At 33.3% G+C, this 20934-nt stretch overlaps 1 protein-coding gene and 1 pseudogene across 4 annotated transcripts in view; one reads left to right on the top strand and one right to left on the bottom strand.

The window, feature by feature from the left end:
• Positions 1-20934, top strand: part of LOC145304258 (adhesion G protein-coupled receptor L4-like) — an 80099-nt gene that overhangs the window by 19992 nt on the left and 39173 nt on the right. For all 3 annotated transcript variants that reach the window (XM_080146106.1, XM_080146104.1, XM_080146105.1), the window contains 4 exons: positions 13887-13949; positions 15163-15230; positions 16176-16230; positions 18469-18583. In XM_080146106.1, coding sequence (XP_080002232.1) covers positions 13887-13949; positions 15163-15230; positions 16176-16230; positions 18469-18583 — 301 coding nt within the window. The remainder of the gene's footprint in view (positions 1-13886; positions 13950-15162; positions 15231-16175; positions 16231-18468; positions 18584-20934) is intronic.
• LOC145304360 (SET domain-containing protein SmydA-8-like) lies at positions 1612-6741 on the bottom strand (annotated as a pseudogene). The gene is made up of 3 exons (XR_013874071.1): positions 6601-6741; positions 4915-5871; positions 1612-2587 (listed from the first exon to the last, which is right to left on the bottom strand). The product of XR_013874071.1 is annotated as an SET domain-containing protein SmydA-8-like (transcript).

The raw sequence follows: 20934 nt of genomic DNA, 5'->3' as shown, positions 1-20934 counted from the left end.
ACATTTGAAGAGAATAATAAATGAGCCGGGCAATAAAACTTTCGGGTATTTTTACTCACGCCGAACCGGAGTTATATAGAACATAATTAAACGATAAAAAAATCATATAAAAAATAATAATTTGAATAAAACGATTTCACAAATAAATGTAGTTGCCAATAAACTTTAAATTTCACGAAAAAAATCACTAACTTTACTTCATAAACAAAAAAGTTAGAAGGGGTATTTTAAATCACCTTGTTTTTTTGGTTCACCCATTTTCGATGAAAGATTGTGGCCGACCTAATAGATAGAAACGCTTCTCTCTGGGGGGAATTGAAAAACAGCGCAGTAAAGGGTAGGCTCATGCGAGTATGATTCAATCCTGAAACTGAAAACCAGTTTTTTTTGGCATTTTCTGGAACCGGGCGTTAAAAGCCGGTTCGTCACTAATGGGTTAACTGTGTAATATTAATAACCCCCATAACTGTTTACAGGGGAATTAGGTGCTATCCTATTATATAAATCATATATAAAGTAAAAGAATTAGAAAAAAGAAGGAAAAAAGTAAACTTATTCCAGTTTTTCTTTTATTTGTTTAATACTTTAAATGAAGTTACTGGGAAGCCCAGGCAAAGAAAACAACACCCCGCGTTTATAAAAAATAAGGGGGGGGGTTCCCAACACATATTTTTTACTCGAAATTTTCATTGCTGGGGATGTTTTTCAGACAATTTGACGTATTTTGCCACAAATTCCTTTTTGAAATTGATTGAGCCAATAAATACAATTAAACATTCTTTATTCTATTTACAGTGATTTATAAAAAAACAAGAATAATGAAATTCATATAACAAACCAAAAGTATTTGTAATTGTTTAACTTTAGACCTCTTTTTAGTTATTTGTATAAAGATATTAAGAGGAATTTTATATTTAGACGAAAGGTGTATTTTTAGTAGCGAAGCTGCTTTATAATTCGAAAATTTCGTCTGCCGTCAATCTTTCTATAAGAAACTGTATAGGGGATACGTGAATTCTCGGCTTCTATTCAAGATAGACAGTTGAAATTTTTTTGAAAATATGATATAAAAATAAAATCTATGGCATAATTTGCTTTGTCCGTTGGTCTCGTAGATTTTTTTACCTAACTGCGCTTCTATCTTTTATTTACTGACCGATGAAAATCTACTCTATAAATCACTATGTCCGTCGGTCTGTCAAAATTGATAGGTTATTGAAATTATAATTAAAAAGTTAGTACAATGCTAGTTTGTACAACCCAATCAATATTTGATGATAAAAGTACTCCAAAATCTTAAGCTAAAGTACGAGAATAGTTATTTCTTTCATCGTATTTAAAACCGCTTTCCGCGGATATAGAATGTACAATTATGAGATTAAAACTAGTTTTTTTAGCCACGTGGTGCCAAAGGCACCGGCTAAAAAAACTGGTTTTAATCTTATGATTGTACATTTCTATATTCGTAGAAAGCTGGATATAATATGATGCTAGACATAGTTTTTTCGTATGGATGAGAACCGGTTCCTATCCACCGGATTCGAATGAATACGAGAAATATTGTTTATAAAACTTTGGGTACCAGTACATAAAAAAACAAGAAATCAAATGTTAAATGATATGAAATATTTATTTATGACTAAAACACATCCACACAATGAAAAATAAAAATATAAAAATGATTATGAAATTTGTGGCAGTTATAAATGAATATCACAAGAGCAGTTAAAAATACAATTTTATAAATAAAAATTTTGAGCCATGAAAATTCATAATATTTAAGCTTAGTTTAAAAACTAAAAAGTTTTAGTAAATTCATTTTAGGTATGGCTTCGGATTAGCAACTATTCTGTGCCATACTAAAAGATCATGTATCGTATTGTATTAAAGTCAATTTTACACAAAGAATAAAATAAAAATCATCAATCAACACCAGTTTAGTTGGCCCAGGCCTTTGGACCCTTAGAACCTACTAAACTGGAAATAATCTTGTAAGTTTTATTTTACCATGCGTGAAAAGCTGCCTACAATACTATGCGATAAATAAATATTCTAAATGTATCAAAACCGACTACTTTTTAAGCTTTTCAAAACTAGGATTTTAATAAAGTTTTTTGGCTATTAAACATGCTTGTTTCAAAAATTCAAATTTGATTTAGATGACTTTTGTGTCATCATATGCAATAACATCATTAGAATCAATAATTTTATCTCCCTCAATAATCTCCAACTTAATTTTAGCCTTCCTCTCTTCTTCATCATATTTCATTTTCTCAAGCTTCTTCTTCCATTGGATATCGGCACCTGGGGAGTCAACAAGAACAAGAACATCCACAACTTTACCAAATAGTTTGGTTCTAAGTTCTAGATTCTTAATTTTATCCTCATTTTTGAGACCAGTGTAGATAGTCTTGATGTTAATACTCCACATCAAGCGTTGAAGAAGCATCTCTTTAATACCTATTAAAAGATAGTGATTTGGATGTAGAATGCTACCAGCAAGATCATCGATAAGATTTATTAGGTCAGTGTTACTGCTGTTCTTTTTTGCTTCAATTTGTTCAACCACATCTTTTACAATCTTTTGTATGGTGCATTATTTGCCAAATGTACCACTTTTCTGCACTACCTCTCCGATTTTGTTAATACTCTATATTTTGGTCCGTTGGGTCATTCAAGGATGCTGGATGGCCAAAAAAAAGTTTCAGAGTCCCTGGATGTCTAGATATCTAGCTATCTATGAAGGTAGGTAACAAAAATTAAAAAAACACCCATTTTTTCACAATTTTAAAAATTAATTTTTTCATCAATCTAACATCCAATCTATACATTTTATACACCAAAATGATCGTTTATTCATGTAAAAAGCGCACATAATGCTATTTTGGCCAAAACTCTAATTTTACAGGGTGTCTAACAAAAAGTGTATTTTGGATATCTAGTGTAATACCCAAAATACCTGTCAGAAAAAAATCATTTTTTTTTGGCTTAAATCCTGTGTTTTATCTGTGTGCATATGTGGTATATAACGGTTCGGACCACCCAGGACTATAAGGTTGTCAAATTTCACTTTGGGACACCCTGTAAATATGATTTTTGCGTCTGTACAGCTAAAACTTGGTCCAAATTGGCTATTTTTTTCAAATTACTCTAATATGTGTCTTAGTTTGTTTGGCCATAGTGTTTTCTGACCAGATCAATATTTTCATTTTTTTGGACACCCTGTATTTTCAAAAAAAGAGAAAAAATTTTTTGGGTTTTTTAAAAATTTTTTTTCTATTTTCAAGTTACTTAAAACTGTCATATAAATACAGATTTTGACTAATAACAATAATATTTGCCTATTTTACAATTTTCTACACTTTTGGGACACCCTGTGCATGTTTTTGAAAAATGATGGTTTTTGCCCATTTTTGAGGGGAAGGAGTCGTTTTAGGGCCATAGACTATTTCTTCATTTTTGTAGAACTTTTCAAGACACATCATTTGTTATTTATGCAAAAACCGCAAAAACCGAACTGTTTTGCGGTTATTCACCGCCAAAGGCAGAATTTTTTACGTTTTTTGCCGTTCCCGAGGTTCTAATGGGCATTTGTGGTAAGAAGACGTTGATTTATCAAGATAACTGTGAAATACTTTTATTTAGGCATTTTAATTTACTAAATTTCATGTGAAGTAATTTTTTTTGTATATCCAACCAATTTTTGTCAAAGAGAATTTCAAATGCACATGATTTATGTTTCTTTTATTACTTATGTTATAGCAATTATTTATGTTATATTCACTTCATTTTCTTGTTTTAACAATTGAAATCCATCTCAACAAAAAACGGTTAGCTGCACAAAAAAATTTTACTTAATATGAAATTTAGTAAATTAAATTACCTAAATAAAAGTATTTAAGAGGGATCTTGATAAATCAACGTTTTCTTACCACAAATGCCCATTAGAACCTCCGGAACGGCAAAAACGTAAAAAAATTCCGCCTATGGCGGTGAATAACGGCAAAACGGTTCGGTTTTTGCGGTTTTTGCATAAATAACAAATGATGTGTCTTGAAAAGTTCCACAAAAATGAAGAAATAGTCTATGGCCCTAAAACAACTCCTTCCCCCCAAAAATGCGCAAAAACCATCATTTTTCAAAAACATGCACAGGGTGTCCCAAAAGTGTAGAAAATTGTAAAATAAGCAAATATTATTGTTATTAGTCAAAATCTGTATTTATATGACAGTTTTAAGTAACTTAAAAATAGAAAAAAATTTTAAAAAAACCAAAAATTTTTTTTCTCTTTTTTTGAAAATACAGGGTGTCCAAAAAAAATGAAAATATTGATCTGGTCAGAAAACACTATGGCCAAACATACTAAGACACATATTAGAGTAATTTGAAAAAAATAGCCAATTTGGACCAAGTTTTAGCTCTACAGACGCAAAAATCATATTTACAGGGTGTCCCAAAGTGAAATTTGACAACCTCATAGTCCCGGGTGGTCCAAACCGTTATATACCACATATGCACACAGATAAAACACAGAATTTAAGCCAAAAAAAATGATTTTTTTCGGACAGGTATTTTGGGTATTACACTAGATATCCAAAATACACTTTTTGTTGGACACCCTGTAAAATTAGAGTTTTGGCCAAAATAGCATTATGTGCGCTTTTTACATGAATAAACGATCATTTTGGTGTATAAAATGTATAGATTGGATGTTAGATTGATGAAAAAATTAACTTTTAAAATTGTGAAAAAATGGGTGTTTTTTTAATTTTTGTTACCTACCTTCATAGATAGCTAGATATCTAGACATCCAGGGACTCTGAAACTTTTTTTTGGCCATCCAGCATCCTTGAATGACCCAACGGACCAAAATATAGAGTATTAACAAAATCGGAGAGGTAGTGCAGAAAAGTGGTACATTTGGCAAATAATGCACCGTATGGCAAGCACTCCAAGCTTCTTTTTGCATGTATTGCAACCCCATGGGGAACCAACAAAATTTGATCGCAATGGCAAGAGAATACCAGGACATTGTGGTCCACATATTAATCCACCCATCATGGTTCCAAATTCTGTGGGATCATTACATCTGGAACAGTTACAGGTAAAGTGCCAGGTTTTCTGGATCTGCTCCACCCGATGAAAGTTTCCCAGCTGGGGCAGGGTGTATCTAGTCCAGACCTGGTCACCCTTATTGATATCAGTATGGGCAACAAGGTCCATCTTGAAGTCTTTGTGCTTTCTTGTGTAGGTGTTGCACATGCAGTTGTGATTAGCCAAGGGGTAGACTGGATACAATGCCACGCCTTCCCCATAACCAGCTTTGCTTTCTACTTTAACGATATTAGTCCTGAAAACTCCAATTATTCTTCTAACTGCTTTTTGGTCAATGTTTTAAACCCAGTGTGTCATTGATAAAATTAAATACATATTGTTCTTGCGCTTTCCAAAATGGAGGATCTTTTTTAGCGCGTTCTTGATCATGATCCATAAATAATTGTATAATCTTCCAATGTTCTGGATTTTCCTGTTCAACCAGTAATCCTCTGAGAACTGTAATACAGGAATAGACAGGACAATCATCATCCCAATTTTGGATATCAAACTCAAATCCAGATTCTTTAAATATGCCACACTCCATTGCATGCCATTGACCATTGCTACATTGTACACTACATAGCGGAGCTTTACATCTAGCACAATTAATAACATCTGAAGGTTTAGTCAGCTTTTTCAAGCATTGTAGGCAAACTGGTTTTGATTTGGTATACACGGGACCAGCCACCATTGGGTACTCGCTGATGATTGTCTCGCCAGCCTTCAGGTCTTTGGAGGCAATCAGATAGTGACCTTCAGGAGTATCAGGAGTACCTAAAAAAATCAATTGCTAATAATGTAATTTCAATTTTGATGGAATGTAATAATAACAAACTAATCTACTAATATAAAATTCAAAAAGTCAAGTTTCAAGTATTTTAATTTGCAAAATTAGAGTCAAATTGAACATATAAGAATGAACCTTACTTTACTACTAGCAATGTTTGAAAGATTTAAGGCCTTCTATTAAATTCAAAAAAAGACTTTTCTTTCAAAGAAAAAAAACGTTTTTCTTCAATATATATTTTACCAGTTAAAAATAACAGTTTCTTTAAATACAATAGGTATAATATCCTTTCTGCTAATAAGAAGAAATTTACACTAACCCTAAGAGGAATAAAAACAATACATTTTTGTCTTAATGGTTTAATGTTATATTATACTAGCGGTTTCGCCCCAAGCCTCTAGGGGCTATGTCTCAACAGGTAATTGAAAAAAAACTTGGCTCCTTAAAAAAGAAAATTAGGGGGGGGGGTGGATTTTTTTTGTTGTGGTTAGGAATGTCCAACCCAACAAGAATAAAGCCTAAAACCACCACATTTAGGTGGACAGTAGGTATATTTCCTGAAGAGTAGAACACAATCAGCAGTTAATGATATCTTAAGCTTCAGACAGACAGACGGACAGACATCTTTCTATCTTATTATAGATTAGACTGTTGGAATTTGAAAAAGAAGGAAGCAAAATGTTATTAGTTACTACTTAAATATTTTTATGTTTTACCTGCAACTTGAGTATGACAAATAATATCTCCGCCACTATCCTTCACAATCTTGTTAATACCCTCATCATTGCCAATATTTTCAAGAGTAAAATGTTCTAGAATATTAATAGTAATATTTTCCATGCTGCTTGTTTGTCAAGAGTTAGATACTAACTAACTGTTCTATTATAGAAGAATTTAAACACTTTAGAAGCGCGCATTATTATATGTATTATACATGTGTATATATAATATATCCCCATTTCCTTGTTAAAAGCGAAGCTTTCTATAATTAGGGTATTACATCCGTTTGTTACTGTTAGCTTTTTTCGTTAATTTAGGTATGTTAGAATTGTCCAATTGATTTCAAACTTAGATGATGATTCCTGTAATAAAAAAAGCGAAGCAAATCTATAGTTGTCACCAGTAAGTCCATTTTGAACATAATGTTTTTAACTTTTTTATGTTATAATTATACTATTCATATGAAATAATATGCTTATGAAGTTTTGACATTCTGCAAGTATTTTGTTCGTTTTTTGAGTTCAGAGCATAGCTTTTATGGATGTTGTCATCCTTGAGATTTAAGAATAGTTTTCAGGGTGTTTTAAAAACTGTTGTTGCAAGTCATTCAGCTAATTGACGTGTTTATTTCGTTGAGGCCCTGCAGTGCTGTTAAGATGTCTGTCTGTCTGTCTTTCTAGTCTGACTTTTCTTTACTTCATATTTATTTCAAGAATGCCTAAAGCTAGGATAGTTTTTATAGTTCATTTGATCATATGATAGACAAGTTTTTTTATCTTATTAATAATTTAGTAAATAAAGATAAGAAATTGATAAAAAATGTTATTGTTTTCTTGTCTACACTTTGATGAATTAACGACTTCGCCCCTAGCCTCTGCTTCTTCACATCAAGGGCCATTATTTTTTTGGGGTGGGGGGTGATTATCTCTATGGGGGCTATATTTTTAAGACTTACCAACCCCCCCCCCCCCCAAATAGTCCTAACTAAACCTTCCAAAAATGTATTGAACAATTGGTCCAGCCGTTTACGAGTTCTTAGCAGACATACAAACAGATTATCAGAAATATTTCTATATTATGATAAAGCATAAGAATATATTTTTGAAAGAAAAGTAGTAAATTATTATACTTTAATAATTGTTATCAATGAAAAATATATCAAATACTAAAAAATGTTCTTTTGCTATTTTCAAGTGATGCCATTTCATTATTTAGGTATCTCTTGCTGAAGTTTTACTATTTAATGTTGTTTTGAATTAATAAAAATGTAATAGAGCAGGGAGGGAGAGGACATTTGTCGGTAAATTATACTGGTACCCAAAGTTTTATAATTATTTCATCTTGTTCCTTGTCCATACATTTTTAGATACTTTTATCGAATTTTGATTGGCTTGTTTCATATTTAGCGACGTCTAAACTTTTTAACCAATAATTTTAATCTACAGAAGGTGAAATTTAGTCAATCATGATGATTAGGAATATATATCAATTGTCTTATCCCTTTGATCCCTGTATTATCGACTTGTGAAAGTTAACGTACTATTGTTTGTGTGTTTAAGATTGTCCTATTCATTTTTTGTGTGTGTTGTGATCGGTTTCCATAAAACATTCAAAAAAGTTATGTATGAATAAAGCCAAAACATAAAATTCTTTCAAACTAATTAATCACACCTACTTTTATTTTTAAAAGTTCAAAAATATTATTTCTTTGCATGTATAATTTTTTAAAAATATACATTCATAATTTCATTCATAGCCATTCTTTTAGGAAACAGCGTATAGTGTCCAAAGAAAAATGACGTCATACAATACAAATGACCAATAATAGGACATTATACAATTTACCATTGGTCAATTCCAATGTAAACTGGCCTATCATTGGTCGTTTGTATTGTAAGACCTCATTAACATCAAAGATAAAAATAGCCTGAAACAAACCATAAACCTAAATCTAAGAATAAAATAACCTAAAATCTTCTTGAAATTACTTAAAATGGAGAACTCAACCAGTAGAGTAGTCATCGAAATCTAAAGCTTCAGACAAAACGGCCAAACTACTTTCAATGATAGGATTTGGACAGTTAATTAAATTAGTTAATTATTAATATTGCCTGTTTTGTACGATAACCTATGTGACTGCTATGTACTATACAATATGAATGTATGTACTGTAAAAATTTATATATCCCATATAAGAAATTTTATTTGAACAAAGTTTTAATATATAGAAAATTTTTGATTTAAGATAAACAAGGATGACAACATCCATAAAAGCAAAGCGCTGGAACGATAAGACAAACGAACATTAGCATATGCATATTGTCAGAATATAAATATATAAGTTTAAACCAAATTTTAAGTAAATTTGTTGCAAATATGCTTAAATATAGGATATTGTTTAAAGACATACTTACATTTTTAGGACTTGATTATAGAGATGTTTCGCTTACAACATTAAACCTTGATGTAATAGGAATCTTTATTCAAGAAATCAGATAAATAGAATAATTATAACATACAAAAAGAAAAAAAGAAAAAAAATCAGCATGTTATAAATGGAAATACATACTTTCTGGTAACGATTAAAGATTTGCTAAGCTTCTTAAATCATACCTAATTGTTATAGAAATCATCATGCAAATTTAGAAATCCATAGTATAATTCTAATCTAAATTAACAAAAAGAGGTAACTGTCCCTGACGGACGTATGGACGGACCGACCCTAATTATAGAAAAGCTTAGCTTTTAAAAAAAGTCAAATTTTTACAGTGTGTTTGTTGTGTACTAGCCTATTTCACTTATCATTGCCCCCATAACATATTTTAGTACCCTTTCCTATTTATCTGTCTATGCCTTCATATAAAGGAAACAACATTCTTAGAGGTTAAATGAAAGTAAAACCTCTAGAAAGAAAAAAAAACAAATTACAAATTAACCCAAAAATCATAGATGTAAAAACGAACAAAGGGTGATACAAAGCAAATGTTCACTATTCAATGTTCATATAGAGTTTCGAAAGGAAATCTGCACATAAAAATTCAGCCGTCTATCTGACATAGTAGCCGAGGAAATCAATGTGACAAAGAAGTATCTTACTCACAACTCATTTACCTGATATTTACTTTACATTGACATAACATCCAACATACAGGGTGGGGCACATAAATCCAGACTTTTTTTAAACGGCCATAGCGTCAAAACTACTTAACCAATCAGGACGTTTGACCCCACTATAAAAAGCTTAGGTAATGACCTTTTAGCACAAAAAAATCTTTAGACGAAGATGGACGTGTATTTCGAGCTGGCCACGCCTATGTTCAACAAGGCAGATTCGAAATGCGCTGGTGGTTTGTTTGTTGTTAGCCATCAGGAGCTAGATTCTTCATTCAACATATCAAGGAATTCCGCACATTTTTTGGGCTTCATCCATAGATTGATGGGGATTAACCTATTAGGATTCGTCGGGCAGTTAAAAACATGTACAGTGGTGTGGTCCTCGAGGTTACAATCTGTACATTTGGGGTCAATTCTCTGGTCAATTCTGGCTAAATATGATTGTAGGAATGGGCTGTACCCTGACCTTAGCTGAGCTAATTTGCTTCTTGTCATTCTTGGCAGTCCTTTTTCTTCCTTTACATTAATTTCAGGGGGTCGAGTGTTTAAAACTTTATTTACATGGTATTTATTCCTACAGTCAGCGTGAGCATCGTCATGTATCTTCTTCAGTCTCTTCTTGTAGTTCCGTTCAACCGGCTCGCCGTCTCTAAGATACCTATGCACATGATGGTTGGGATGATCTTGTTTGTGCATGGAGAGTAGAAACTGGTTGGTGAGCATCTCATTGTGCTCTTTCACAGGTAGGATGTTGGTTTCCTGGTTAAGATATGTCATTGCCGACATTAATACACAACCAGTGGCTACTCTCAGAGCGGCATTTTGTGCAACATTAAGCTCTTTCCAATTAGTATCGCTAAGAGACGGCATCCATGACAACTGATCTACCTATGGCCTTGTAAGTATTTACAATGATCTCTTTAGATTTACCCCATGTAGTGCCTGCCAAGCATTTTAGAACATTTGTTCTTTGTGACATCTTTTGCTTGGTGTTGGCAGCATGTTTCCCAAAGTTGTTCATGTTGTCAAAAGTGACACCAAGAATCTTTGGATGCTTGACAGTGGGAAGAGTCTTGCCCTTGATGGTGATAGGGAGAATTTCAGCACATTCATTGCTAAAATTTACAAAGACTGTGGCAGTAGATTTCTCAGCTGAGATTTCCAGACTACGTTCCTTAAACCAGTCAGCTAGTTGGTTAAGGTAGGGGTTTATCTCGTGGCAAATATCTTCTATTATGGGTCCTGAGTCGAGTACCTGGCAGTCATCAGCATAGGAGACTAGCTTGATGTTCCCGGGTGGTGTTGGGAGGCTGCTCATGTAGAGGTTGAAGAGGAGGGGTGACAATACTCCTCCTTGTGGTACTTTTGTCTGACAGTCCTGTATTTGCTTCTACAGTTGTGGAAAACAGTATATTGCTGTCGGCCGCGTAGGTAGCTGCAAAGAAATTTAATCAGGGTGTCAGACAGCTCGAGATGCAGGATATCTTTCAGAAGAAGCTCGTGGTCAATAGTGTCGAAGGCACGTGACAGGTCCAGGGCCACCAGGTAAATCCTATCGGCCGATCTCACTTCTATGTCCAGCTTCCAAGATCCTGGAAAAACTCATTCTCCCAGCGCTGGTGGTTTAATCATGACTCTCGACTAGTGCCCACTAAATCAGACCTCAGCCCATCTGTAGGTGAGGTAGGGTTATAAAACTTTCTGGAGATACTCTTAGATACATAAGTAAGACACTAGAAAAAACTAGAGCTCTCTATCTGAAATGGCTTGGCCATAGTGCTCCAGCAAAGTGAAACGTGGCAGATTTTAAGATGTCAAAAACGTCAAAAATCATGAAAAATTGTGAATAATTCTCGGTTCTCGATTTCAGGGACCCATATGGAACTTGAAAACTCAGTTTAGACTATGGATTGCGCTGACAACCGTAGCTGAATTGTCATGCCATTTCCAAAAAGGTAATGAACGTCCTTCTAGCTCAACTGTGGTCCAAATGAGAGCCTCCGTGTCTAAGGGTAGCTTGAAAGTTGGGTTAATTTGGATCCTGCGGTTACTCACGTTCCTAAGAAAATGTGGTCTCCCAGCAGCCTGATCTTAATTCAATGGACTTTTGGGCCTTTAGCTACTTTGAAGCAGGCACCAATAGACATGCCTATACCACAAAGACCTCCCTCATTGCCACTATCAAGGAGAACTTCGCCAGCTTGGCTATGCACATTTTGACCTGGGCCTACAGGCGGTTGAGGAGGCGGTTAGAGGCGGTGAATGAGACTGGCGGCCATTTTTTTGAATAATCTAATAGTCATATACCTATTCTGCCTACCAGTTTTTAAAATTCAATAAAATCTTTAAAAATGACAATTTTATGTTCATTTGTTTAAAAATTTGAAAAAGTCCGGATTTATGTGCCCTACCCTGTAGTTTTGAACTTTATCTTGATCCAATTCTTATTACTTCAATAATTTTCTCATTTTAGTGTCTACGCTACTCTATAATTCACTTTGTCTGTGTGTCAGTCCGTCAGTCTCTAAAAAATGTGTATATGATAGACAGCTTAAAATCTTTGTGAAGATTCCCTAAGAATCCATAACGTAATTTACGTAGTCCGTCGGTCTGTCGGTCCTGCTTCAAAAAGTTTAGTGATTTTTATTATATTCTCTCTTTATCTCCCTCTTTATTATGACTTCTCTTATCCATATTTGTCCTCCACGCTACATATTGATGTTGTCATCCTTGTTTTCTAAAATGTTATTTCCTGTTCTTACATTTCTCCAGGACTGGATCTTTAAATCGTTTAGTGGTGCGCTGAATCGGGGCGATCCAGTTCACCCCGGTTAGGCGTGCCAGTACCGCGCCACTGGGCGCGCTGATTCGCCCATTCCATTTTGATTTAAAGATTGAAACCTAATAATATCTAGGTGCGCCGAACTGGATCGCTCCGATTCAGCGCACCATTAAACAATTTAAAGATCCAGCTCAGTATAATTTATCTCTTTATGCCCTAACTTCTTTTTATCCTAAAATTTGCGTAAATTCACATCCTCTAGATCTTATATGGCCTCAAACTTTCAAAATTATTTTGGATGTACACCTACTCTAAAAGACAACACATTAAAAAAAAAGAATTAAAGGCTTTTATAAAAATAAAATTCATTATAATACGTCTTTGAATAATAAACATATAGTAATCGAAACTGATAAGACAATGGACAATAAATTGATGTTCACCCCTAATTATGGTAAGCAAAATTACACCTTTTGTAGATCAAAATTATTGGATGAAAATTTATATACAACTATATAGTATAAAACCAACCAATCACAATTCTAGAAAAGTACCTACAGTTTTTAAGCCAACGAATCAAATAACGTGGATACAAAACTTTGGGTACTAGTTAAATTTACATTTTAATATACCCTCCCTCCCTGCATAATCATATGTATACGATGATCACATAACTTGGCCACTAATGAACGATATCATCCCTGTTTTTGTCTTTGAAAAAGGTCTGACAAGTCATAACAAGTTTTTATACTATTTTGAAACATGTAATTCTAGCTTTAATTTTCTACTAATTAGACAAGTATCGAAATTCTCGTAGCAGGAATCATGAAAGACTTTATCATCCCCCCCCCCCCTTCTTTCTTGTTACCTGGAAGTCTAGGAGCGAAGCAGCTATCATTAACATAGATTTTTTTTAAAAATTTTAAAGTTCACTGGAGTTTAAAATTGACATAGCAGCAGTAGGTACTACTTTTAACATTAGTTATGACGAGGTTATGGCTGATATTCGAACATATCATCTCGCCCTACTATGAGTGGATGTACTATTTTACTTTCAGATTCGCTTGTTATGGTTGCATGTGATTTTCTCTTTAGGTCAATCAACAGATCTATAGTATAGATGTATACACAGATAACTACCTCCCCACCTTTTCCAATGACCTTTTTCGTCTGCTTCTAAGTTATTTTCTGCTACTTGGCTGTGTTTATATTCCCGACACAATTGGTTGAATTTCAAAGATCCAATTGAGAGTCAGTACAAGGTCATTGCGATAGGAAAATACAGTTATTTAACCCTTTCTCCGTCTAGTGTTTTACTTTAATGGTCGATCTATCAATTTATCATTCTATAAATCTGTTTTAACTCTACTTTTTTTATACTTTCAGGGTTCCCCGGACAGATAAAGAGTTTACAAGAAACTTTGTCAATGTTTCAAATCTCATGTTCAGGAAATTTTGAGATAATTATCATCTGAATCCTTATATAAAAGTAACAGGATGTTTGTCTGTGTGTGTGTCTACCTGTGTGTACCGAATGATCTCGCTAACCGCTGAACCAGTTTAGATTAGTTTAGCTTTAAATAGGTTCTTTAAATAAGGTTTTTAAATATTATTAAAATTATAGATAATGGAGGATGGTTAGTTTTTATTGTATAAGTTAGGTTATTTTGGATACAGACAGCCCCCGCAGGTTAGGGGCCAGGGTTGGCATAAAAAACCCAAGATGGGTTTTATTGGTTTTTTTAAACTCAAAAAAGACGATTTCTCTTGGGAAGGTGTTGGTACTTTCCCCCAAAATAGTTATAAAACTTCCCTGGACCTATGAAAAGCTAGCCTGTAAAGGAGAACCATACTGATTCAGTGGTTAGCGAGATCCTTAGGTACAGACAAACACCCTGTTACTTTATTTAAGGATTAATCCATATATTTAAAAATCTTTAGGTAATAATCTTTGGAAAACAACAAAACCCAAAAACACCCGGGTTTTAATAACAAATCCTACTGGGTTGGGTTATTTTTAAAAAAAAACGGGTTTTTACCAACCTTGTTAGGTGCTATGCAAAAAAAACTACCATGCCCCTCTCCCTAGACCCCCGCGCTCATATTTTTAATTTATTTAAAATTAGGGGTGGTGGGGAGTAAACACCCTGTTTTATTTTTAATATTGGTGTAGAAATTCATAGAACATCGAGATCGTCTTTCAATAAACGAGTAAAAATTGGTCAATATTTGTTGGTAACTACAAACCTAATTAAACTTATTGTTACCCTACTTTTACATAGTTTATTGCTTCTTGATATTTAAATAGCATATAAACAATAGACAGACAGATAGACAAACATATAAGACTTGGAGAGTATCTTCGATTCAAACAAAAATCTTATGATTAAAATCCAGGGAGGGAGGGGACTTTGGGCTGTTTATTACACTAGTCCCCTAGGTCTTATAATAATAACGTTTTCTTATTTGTTGGCTTTACAACTTTTGGGACTTTAAATTCTGATTGGTTTGTTCATTTAGCTGAGTGTCGAAACGTTTAAACCACTAATTTTATTCTACAGAGGCGCTAATTTTGTGTATCATAAATGGGGATGCACATCAATTCATCGGCCATTGTCCTATCCCTTTGGATCCCTGTTTAAAATCTCAAAATGAAAACCAGTTCCTATTTGGGATGGACAGAAATAACAGATTTCAACCAAAAGCAATCTTCTATCACAAATAATCTAGGTAAAAGTTTTGATAAAGAGTGGTGAAGCTGAAGCATATCTTTAATGTTTGTCATGAAGTCTTTTGAGGTTCCGTGATTTTTAAAGTTTATCCAAACTAGTGGGGGTTTAATTGTTTGCTTTAATATTTCTTCATGGACAAATTAACTTTCATTTAAAGAAAAGCAACGCTCATTTATTTTTGTTCAATAATTAAAAATATCTTAATCTTAAAAAGCTGATAAAAAAATGTTTTTGTCGGAAGCTCTTTTTAGTGCCTATAAATAAAATGACCTCATATAATACAAATGACCAATAATAGGCCAAAGCACAGACTAAATTACCAATGGCAGGCCAGTATATAGTTTAATTGATGACGTCATTTTTATTGGCACTATAAAAAGATTAATTTGGTCGTTGCTTTCACACAATGTGCCCGTTGAGCCCCAAAAACCGCCAAGTTCAACACCTTATTTTTAATATACTGAAATAATAGGGATATATCCAATAAGCTATAAAAATTGGAAAGAATTTTAATGAATATAATAGATTTGAAATCTGCATAAAAGGATTTTTTATAAAATTAGTTTTTTATATAATTCATTATTTAAAAGCGCAAATCCATTTAAGTTAATAAATTTTGACCAATAGGATAGGTGGATTGGAAACTACCTGCGCTCTAATTGGTTGAATGATGTACGTCACTTAAGCTTCTCCAATCAGGGCGCAGATAGTTTTCAATCCATCACAGATGTCAAAAATATTTAACTTAATTTGTATTTGCGCTTATAGATAAAGAATTATACAAAAACGAATTTTATAAAAATTCCTTAAAATTTTATGCAGATTTCAAATCTATTATATTCATTAAAATTCTTTCCAATTTTTATAGCTTAATATCCAATGCATAAGTCAGCTTATTTAAATCATTGAGTATTTTAACAAATCTTATATATTATTTTTTTAGGAAATTTGGATTATGCTGGCTATCTGTTGGCTGAAGATTGGGGTAATACACACAGGTGGGTCAAATTGAATGTTTTAAACTAGGAAAATATAACATATAACTTAAGATAAATACAATGTTCTCTTAAGGTGGTCGCAGCATTCAGTTTGGCTTTAAATTAATAATATTGAGATTAGGTTTAAACTTTTTTTAAAGCGAAGCTTTTCTATAATTAGGGTAGGTCCGTCCGTCCGTCCGTACGTTTGTCCGGCACAAACGGATAGCTTTTTTCGTTAATTTAGGCATGTTAGAATTGTTCTATCGATTTCAAACTTTGCATGGTGATTCCTTTAGTAGTTTGGTACGATTTAGAAAGCGTAGCAACTATATAATCATAGCAATAGTGTCCGTACGTCCATTTTAAATATGTTGATTTTTTTACTTTTTTAACAACAAATTTTTATGTGATTTAATCATCCGATTGATCTGATTTTTGGTATGTTGATTCCTGGGACAAAGTATAATGTTATAAGCAAAGCATCTCTATAATCAAGTCCTAAAAATGTAAGTATGTCCATAAACATTATCCTGTATCAAGCAGTTTTTCAACAAATTTACTTACAATTTTGTTCCGATTCTTATATGTACATTTATATTCTGATTATTCAGTTCTGACACTATATAAGTGTTAATGTCCGTTTGTCCCGCCGTTTTAGTGCTTCGCTTTTATGGATGTTGTCATCCTTGTTCCCAGTATGTTTCAGTAAACATGAAATATTAAGTGTAAAATGTTGCGCAATTCTATATGCAAAAAAACTGCAAAAAAGTTCCTATTGTACATAGTTGTCAGTTGTCATTAGCATACTTAACCCTTTACAGTCGGGCCCCTTGCCGCACCTTAATAGGTCTCTATTATCTTAGTTTTTTTGTGCAAGTCCCCTGTTTGATACTAAATTTCCGACCTTTTGTAAGTCTAAGTCAATTTTCACTTCCTTCACCCTTTTATTTAACAACCTTTGTTTTTAGGTCTTTTTTTACTTAAACATTTTAAACGGCTGTAATTTTCTTATTTTTGAAGTTAGAAGAACAATTTTTTTTACAGAAAATGTTTATTTTTATGTAAATTTTACATTAGAAATATCAAATTATAAATTTAAGCGGCCGCAGCTGTACTTGGCAGCTGCCAGCAGCCGCAGTCGGCGGTCGTCGGGAAAACGACGGCGGATCTTTATGAAATTTTAATACGTTATGTAGACATGTAAGAAAAGCTTAAGTTTAAAATTTGAAGTCTCTAAGTTAAAAATTGCGGCCACAGGAGCCTTTTAAAGATTCCTGGAGACCTGGAGGATCAGGACCTGCAGGATCATACCTGGAACCTGAAAGTGATTTAAAACCTGTATTTCATATAAGGATGTACTACTAGAGGATATTTCAGTATTTTGATATGATAAAATGCTTTGTTTTAGTCAAAAAAATATTTTTGCTCTTTACCTGGATGACCCTGCCAGGTTTGCTGGCATCCTGTGCCCGCCAGGATGGAGATATTTTTAAAAATCCAACTCTCAGTTATGTGTCATACCCACACTGTTAAAAATTAATTTTTTTTTAGCATCAGATAATACCAAATATTCTTTTCATTAATGTATAGTATCATCCCATACGTTCTAGCAAAAAAAACTTATTATGATATAAGGAAGATTCCAAGACTGTATTGAGTATTACTTAGTGTTCTTGGGAGTAATATGTATTACTAAATAAAGAATGTGCCTATATAGTATTATCCAATACGCTCTATGAAATAAAATTCAATATGATAGAAGAAAGTTTCTTATACTCTCTATCATAATTTTTTATACCCTCTATCGTAATTTTTGATACCTCACTCTAGAGGGTATCAAATATTACTATATTAAAAAACTATTCTCCAGCATATTTTCCCGTATGCTAGAACGTATCAAATATTACTATATTAAAAAACTATTCTCCAGAGTATTTTCCCGTACGCTAGAGAATATCAATTGATACTAAAAAATGTAATGATTCTGTATAGTAATAATTATTGTGTTATATAGTACTACACAGTGTTATATATTAATTATATAATTGTAGCATATTTACGGGTCCAATACTCTCCAGAGTATCAATTGATACTAAATAAAAAAGTTATTTTTAACAGTGCATACTTAAAAAGTCACGCAGTTTGGGCTCTTTATCTTTCACATACAGAAAATGAGATAGAAAAAACTGGAGGGGGGGGGGGCGTTGAACGCCCCCCCCTCCCCCTCTGGTTAAAGTTAAACTTTATATATTTTAGAGAGCATTTTGAGAGTTTGGAGCAGACCTTTGAGTTTGATAAAGTTTCTATGAAAGTGTTATCTATCTATGACACCGATGAAGCTCCTGAACGATGTTTTCAGTTTAATACAAAGGTAAAGTAAAAAGATTCGGGTATAGTCCCTTTTGTAACATTGCACCTTATGGGGCGATTCTTCGTATTTTTCACAGTAGCTTTTCTCCTATTTCTATAGGGGGCTCTAACCCCGTGGGGCAATCACCTAACCCAATATAACCTAACCTAACCTAAAATAACCTATAAAAAGCCATTTTAACAATACGACAAATTGCCCCTTATGGAGCGAGGTTACGAAAGGGACTATTCCCAAAGATTCCTATGAAAATGAGGAATAGAGAGTTAATTATTTAATTATTTATGGCAGACTAAACTTATTATGAAGTAGAAAAAAATACTTAAAGAATAAAAAGTTTAAATTTGATTTTTTATTTACTCTCAACTTTTTAATGTAACATCAATTTAGAACACTAAAATACAATTACAAGTTTAAGAGACACACATAGAGAATACATGAAAACTTATTTGTCAAATTAAATCATAACATAGCCAAATCTTGCTTGGACGATCATGATAAACTGGTTAAACATAATTTAAATTAATGCAAATATTTGTTTATTTGGTGAAAAATTTTGCAAATGAATTCTGGGTATAACTTCACTCAATAGCTATTGAATTTCTATTGGGTATTATTTAATTGCGATATTAAGTTTACAATAAAAAAAAAGACAAAAATTTTTTTTTGTATGAGTTATTTCATACTTTTTCTGCATATTTTTGACATCTGAACAGTAAGATCATACAGTCCAACTGCTGACAAACCCAGCCAGAGCCCCAATGTACTACCAACATCAATAACAAACTCAAACAGCCCATAGACAAACACTTCCTCATGGACCTGTGCCTTATGGTTAAATGCAATGTACACTTTTACCTTGCCTGACGGTTTCTTCTCTTCCTCCCTTAAAGAGACAGTTGAGACTGTTGTCTTGCAGTAGTTCTTGCATTGTTTTTCTATGTCCATGTTTCTAATGCTTCTGACCTCAAGAACATACTCATCCTTGAAAGGGAGTAATACTTTGCTTGTGAACCATTTTCTGTAAGTTCCATTGCACTGGTTCTTCAGGCTCATCCAAGGTGGAATGCAACCAAGTGGAGTTCCAAGAACTGTTTGAATCTTATCATCAACACACTTCTTAAAGTCATTCTTGCTTTCTCTACTTGGTTTCTTAGATATCTTGCACTTAGAAATCACTTCCAGGTCAACATCAAACATGACATCAGACATGCTTTCCACAATGATTGGAGTGCCTTTGTGGGAGGAGTAGTCCAGCGAATAGTGGCCTCTGAAATTTCTGTCCGTAATGAAAACTCTTGTTTGTTCTTGGTTTATTGGGGGATATATCAAAATTTCCTTATTCCCTTTGAAGTTTGTGAACTCTATGCAAAAACCATACCGGGGAATAAAGACAATTTCTTCCGTCAACTTAGTTTTTTCATTTTCCCGTGCTGACTTGCTGACTCTTGCGGATACTTCCTTAGCCTTATTAACATCATACACCATCAGTAAAACTTCTTCAAAAGTTAAATTGTTGCTGTGACCCCATGATGTAACTCCACTAGTGTCGCCATTCAGAAGATCATTTTCTGTTTCATATCCCAATTGTTTCCGAGCGTTTCCTATTGACTGGCTCATTGGGCAAACAGTGATAAGTGGTAAATCAATATCTTTTATATTGGCTGAGAAAGTAGAATCAACTGTGGGCGGATCCATTAATTTGTTGATGGCTAGTCTCAACTGTATGCCACACATAATCATAGAGATAAGCAGAACTAGGAATCTGAATTTTGAATCACCTAAACCCTCCATTATAATGGTTTTAAGCAAACTGTTTTCCAATTCAATATCCATTTTTTTCATAATTAGGTTTACAAATATTTAAGAAAGCTTTCCAATAATTAAATTATTTAAGTACTCTACCATATTTGTTTAATGTTGTTGTACAAATACAACATATTTAACCCTTACAGATCCGGGGGGGGGGGAGCTAAATCAGCCCCCCCCCCCTCTATTTTTTTCAATGTCATTTTTTTATAGGTAAGATAGAGATCTGTGACTTCATGACTTTTTTAAGTTTAGTAATGATACGTCAGCCAGAGTTGATTTTATAATGATATCTGGTCTGTGTCGGTCGTGGTGTCCGGTCAAAGTCGGTTAGGTAGCACCAAAATTAGAAAAAATTCTAAATAAATCTTAATTTCTACATTATGACTTTTGTGTATAAGATAGAGACCTAAAATTTTTTTGGTGAATATTTAGATATCAGTGAACATCTGAGTAAAGTAGTGTAATGACTGATTTTATGGCCGTTTTTTTGTCCATCTTTTACTATAGACATATATCATGAATATCGTGGTTTCTATTACAGC

The sequence above is a fragment of the Acartia tonsa genome, chromosome 13 (genome assembly GCF_053477335.1).
Source record: "Acartia tonsa isolate MP-2025a chromosome 13, ASM5347733v1, whole genome shotgun sequence".
Lineage (NCBI taxonomy): Eukaryota > Metazoa > Arthropoda > Copepoda > Calanoida > Acartiidae > Acartia > Acartia tonsa.
The sequence above is the reverse complement of the archived record's forward strand: the minus strand, read 5'-3'. Positions and strand labels throughout refer to the sequence as shown.